Source organism: Aptenodytes forsteri, unplaced genomic scaffold, assembly GCF_000699145.1.
Source record: "Aptenodytes forsteri isolate BGI_AS27 unplaced genomic scaffold, ASM69914v1 Scaffold795, whole genome shotgun sequence".
Classification (NCBI taxonomy): domain Eukaryota; kingdom Metazoa; phylum Chordata; class Aves; order Sphenisciformes; family Spheniscidae; genus Aptenodytes; species Aptenodytes forsteri.
Genome location: NW_008794130.1, coordinates 758 through 3,405, shown reverse-complemented (window position 1 = coordinate 3,405; position 2,648 = coordinate 758). Strand labels below are relative to the sequence as shown.

General features: G+C 67.6%; 1 protein-coding gene across 1 annotated transcript; it reads right to left on the bottom strand.

Annotated features, from left to right (window-relative positions):
- Positions 1-336: 336 nt before the first annotated feature.
- Positions 337-2,634, bottom strand: CUNH17orf53 (chromosome unknown C17orf53 homolog). Its single transcript, XM_019471926.1, has 8 exons — positions 2,440-2,634; positions 2,248-2,331; positions 1,912-2,052; positions 1,609-1,717; positions 1,436-1,521; positions 1,098-1,220; positions 719-911; positions 337-521 (listed from the first exon to the last, which is right to left on the bottom strand). Exons 1-8 carry the CDS (start codon positions 2,629-2,631, stop codon positions 448-450), a joined length of 1,002 nt encoding a protein of 333 aa, XP_019327471.1. The 5' UTR covers positions 2,632-2,634; the 3' UTR covers positions 337-447.
- Between the last annotated feature and the right edge of the window lie 14 nt (positions 2,635-2,648).

Genomic DNA, 2,648 nt, shown 5'->3' with positions numbered 1-2,648 from the left:
GCTGGGGTGTAGCGGCACCTCGTGTCCGGGGTGGGGAGGAGAGGGAGAGCGGGGGACCCCCCAGGGGAAGGGTTTGGGGTGCTGCAGCTCAGCGGAGAGGGGACAGAGGGGCACCGCTGGCTGCGGTGGCAGAGGGGATGGTGACACACGAGCAGACGGGGCGAGGCAGGGACGGAACAGCCCTTTAATGCAGTTTTGGGAGCCGAGAGGGGCCGGCCCGCCCGGAGGAGTGGGGACAGAGGCTGAGGCCGTGTCCACCCGGGACTCCCCTGGTCCCCCCAGCTCTTGGCTCCAAAACAAACACAACAGGCGTACGGAGAAAGGAGCAGGCGGGCGGCCGGTGCCTCACCCGCTTGCTCGGCATCCTCGCCGGGCCACGGTGCAGCCCAGGCCGTGCCAGCAGTAACCGTCTCCCCGGCCCCACGGCCGTGCCGCAGCTCCCCGAGATCAGCAGCAGTCAGCTTGGGCCAGAGCGGAGAAGAAATCCTCAGGCAGCTCTCCCAGGAGCCCGTCCAGGTCATCTGCAGGGGCACAGGGAGGATGAAACACACGAGTTTCACACGTCTATAGAGGAGGACTCGACTCCGCGTACCGGGGACGTGGTGGGACGAGACCCCCTTTGGCATTACAGGGGAGGGGAGACACCGCCCGAGCCCAGGACCCATTTTCTGCAGGACAATTGAGCTTTTTCTCCCCACCCAGTGCGAGTCCAACTCACCCATGTCGCAGCCGTCAGCTCCCACCGGCTCTTCTCGCCCAGGCCCGGGGTTCTGTGGATGCAGGGAGAAGCCCCCAGGAGACTGCTCCGTGCTGTGGCTGCCCATCCTCCATCGTTCCCAGTCCCCAGGGGCAGGGACACCCCGGGGGGGCTGCGCGGGGTGGTCCCGGAATAGCCCAGCCTTGGCAGGGACCTGCAAAACCCAACAGAGACGAGTTGTTGGGGGCCCACAGGAGGATTTATCTGTCCCTCTCAAGCCTCCCCCTTCCTCCCCAGTTGCTCTCGAGGGTCCCCGCAGTCCAGCCCCCCCGGTAATACCCTTGGGGGGGTCCCAGCATCCCTGTGCCTCCGGGGCCAGCAGCACCGTGCCCTCCCTCACCTCCCGCTGCACTGGCGACGGCTGCGAGAAGCTGCCCTCGGGCTCCGGCGGGTAGATCTTGAGCAGGTTGTTGGGGGTGACGTTGAGGTAGTGGTTGCGGTGAGACGGGGAGAAGACTCCCACCTGCGAGGACCGAGCGGTGGGTTGGAGCCAGAGCTCTGGCTTCTGCTGGCGCCGCCGGCCGCAGCCTGGGGAGGAGCCGGCGGAGCCCCTTGTCCCGTTCCCGTGGGATGTGAGCCCAGCAGCTGGGCACGGGGACCCATGGTTTAGTGGCACCCATGGCAGGAACGGCCCCAAACGCGTTGCTGCTGCCGGAGATCTGCCTCTGCGTCTCCTACCTGCTTCAGGAGCAGCACCGAGCCGGGCCTGAGCTCGCTCTGTCTCTCTTCCAGCAGCAGGCGATGCACCGTGCCCTGCATCTCTCCTGTGGACGAGGAGGGGACCCATTAGCCACGGGGAGCGATGGCCGGGAGCCCCAGCCCGACCCCGGCACGAGCACGGCCGTGCTTACCGGTCGGGTCCCTGAACACGGCGCCAGCATCAACGTTGGTCCTGGTCAGGGTCTTGATCATTACCGCCATGCTGGGGACCTTGTTTTTCGGGAGCTGCTTCAAGGCTGCCTGCACACGCAGACCCTCGTCACACCGATGTCCCTGAGGGCGGCCCCACAAGGCCACGGGGACACCTGCAGGCAGCCCAGCTCGGCCCCCTCCCCACATTGATGCCCGGCCCTGGAAACAGCTCCAAGGGGCAAGGGGAGAGCCGGGAAGCCGAGTCCCCAGGGCCGGTGCCCTCACCTGGGGCCCCCCCTCACCTTCCGCAGCACCATGACCACGCTGTAGGTCCTGAGGAAGCAGCCGGGGTCCCTCTCGTCCAGCCCCAGCTCCGTCTTCATGGCAAGCCAGGGACCCTTCCCAAAATCCTCTTCCGTGGGCGGAGAGGAGCTGGGCAGTCCCTGGAGTCACAGGACAACCGCCGTCACCACCCCGGAGCCGAGCCAGCGCGTCTCACGGCCCCAGCACAGCATGGGGGGAGCCCTGGGGACCCCCTCCCCTTCCAGCATCGCCCTCTGAAAGCCACGGCCTCGAGGACTGCCCGCAGCAGTGCCGCTGGGATTCACATCCAGCTCCACACCGGAGCGGGGGGTTACCTCCGTCCGCGGCTTCGCCACAGCCCCATGAGCCGGAGTTTGGGGAGCGGAAACAAGGATCTCTTCCAGGAGCTTCCCAGCGTGCTTACGGGAGAGAGAGAGATGTCACGGGGCACCCAGGGGAGGCTCCGAGGCTGCCCCGGGGTTTTGCATCTCTTCATCAGCTGCTCCCATCCCATCCCCTGCACTCACCTGCTGGGGCAGGATCCCGGCAGGCCCCGGGAACCGGCGAGTCTTCCCCTGCGGTGGGAGACGGGGGGCAGCCCTGGGCGCTTTGCTGGCCGCCGTCACCAGCTGCACGAGGTGGTTGGTGACCACCGGCGTCTGCAGGCTGCCCGGGGCCGGCCTGAGCGGCTGTCTTGGCGGGGGCTCCACGCAGCTCATCAAGGCCGGCGGGTTGG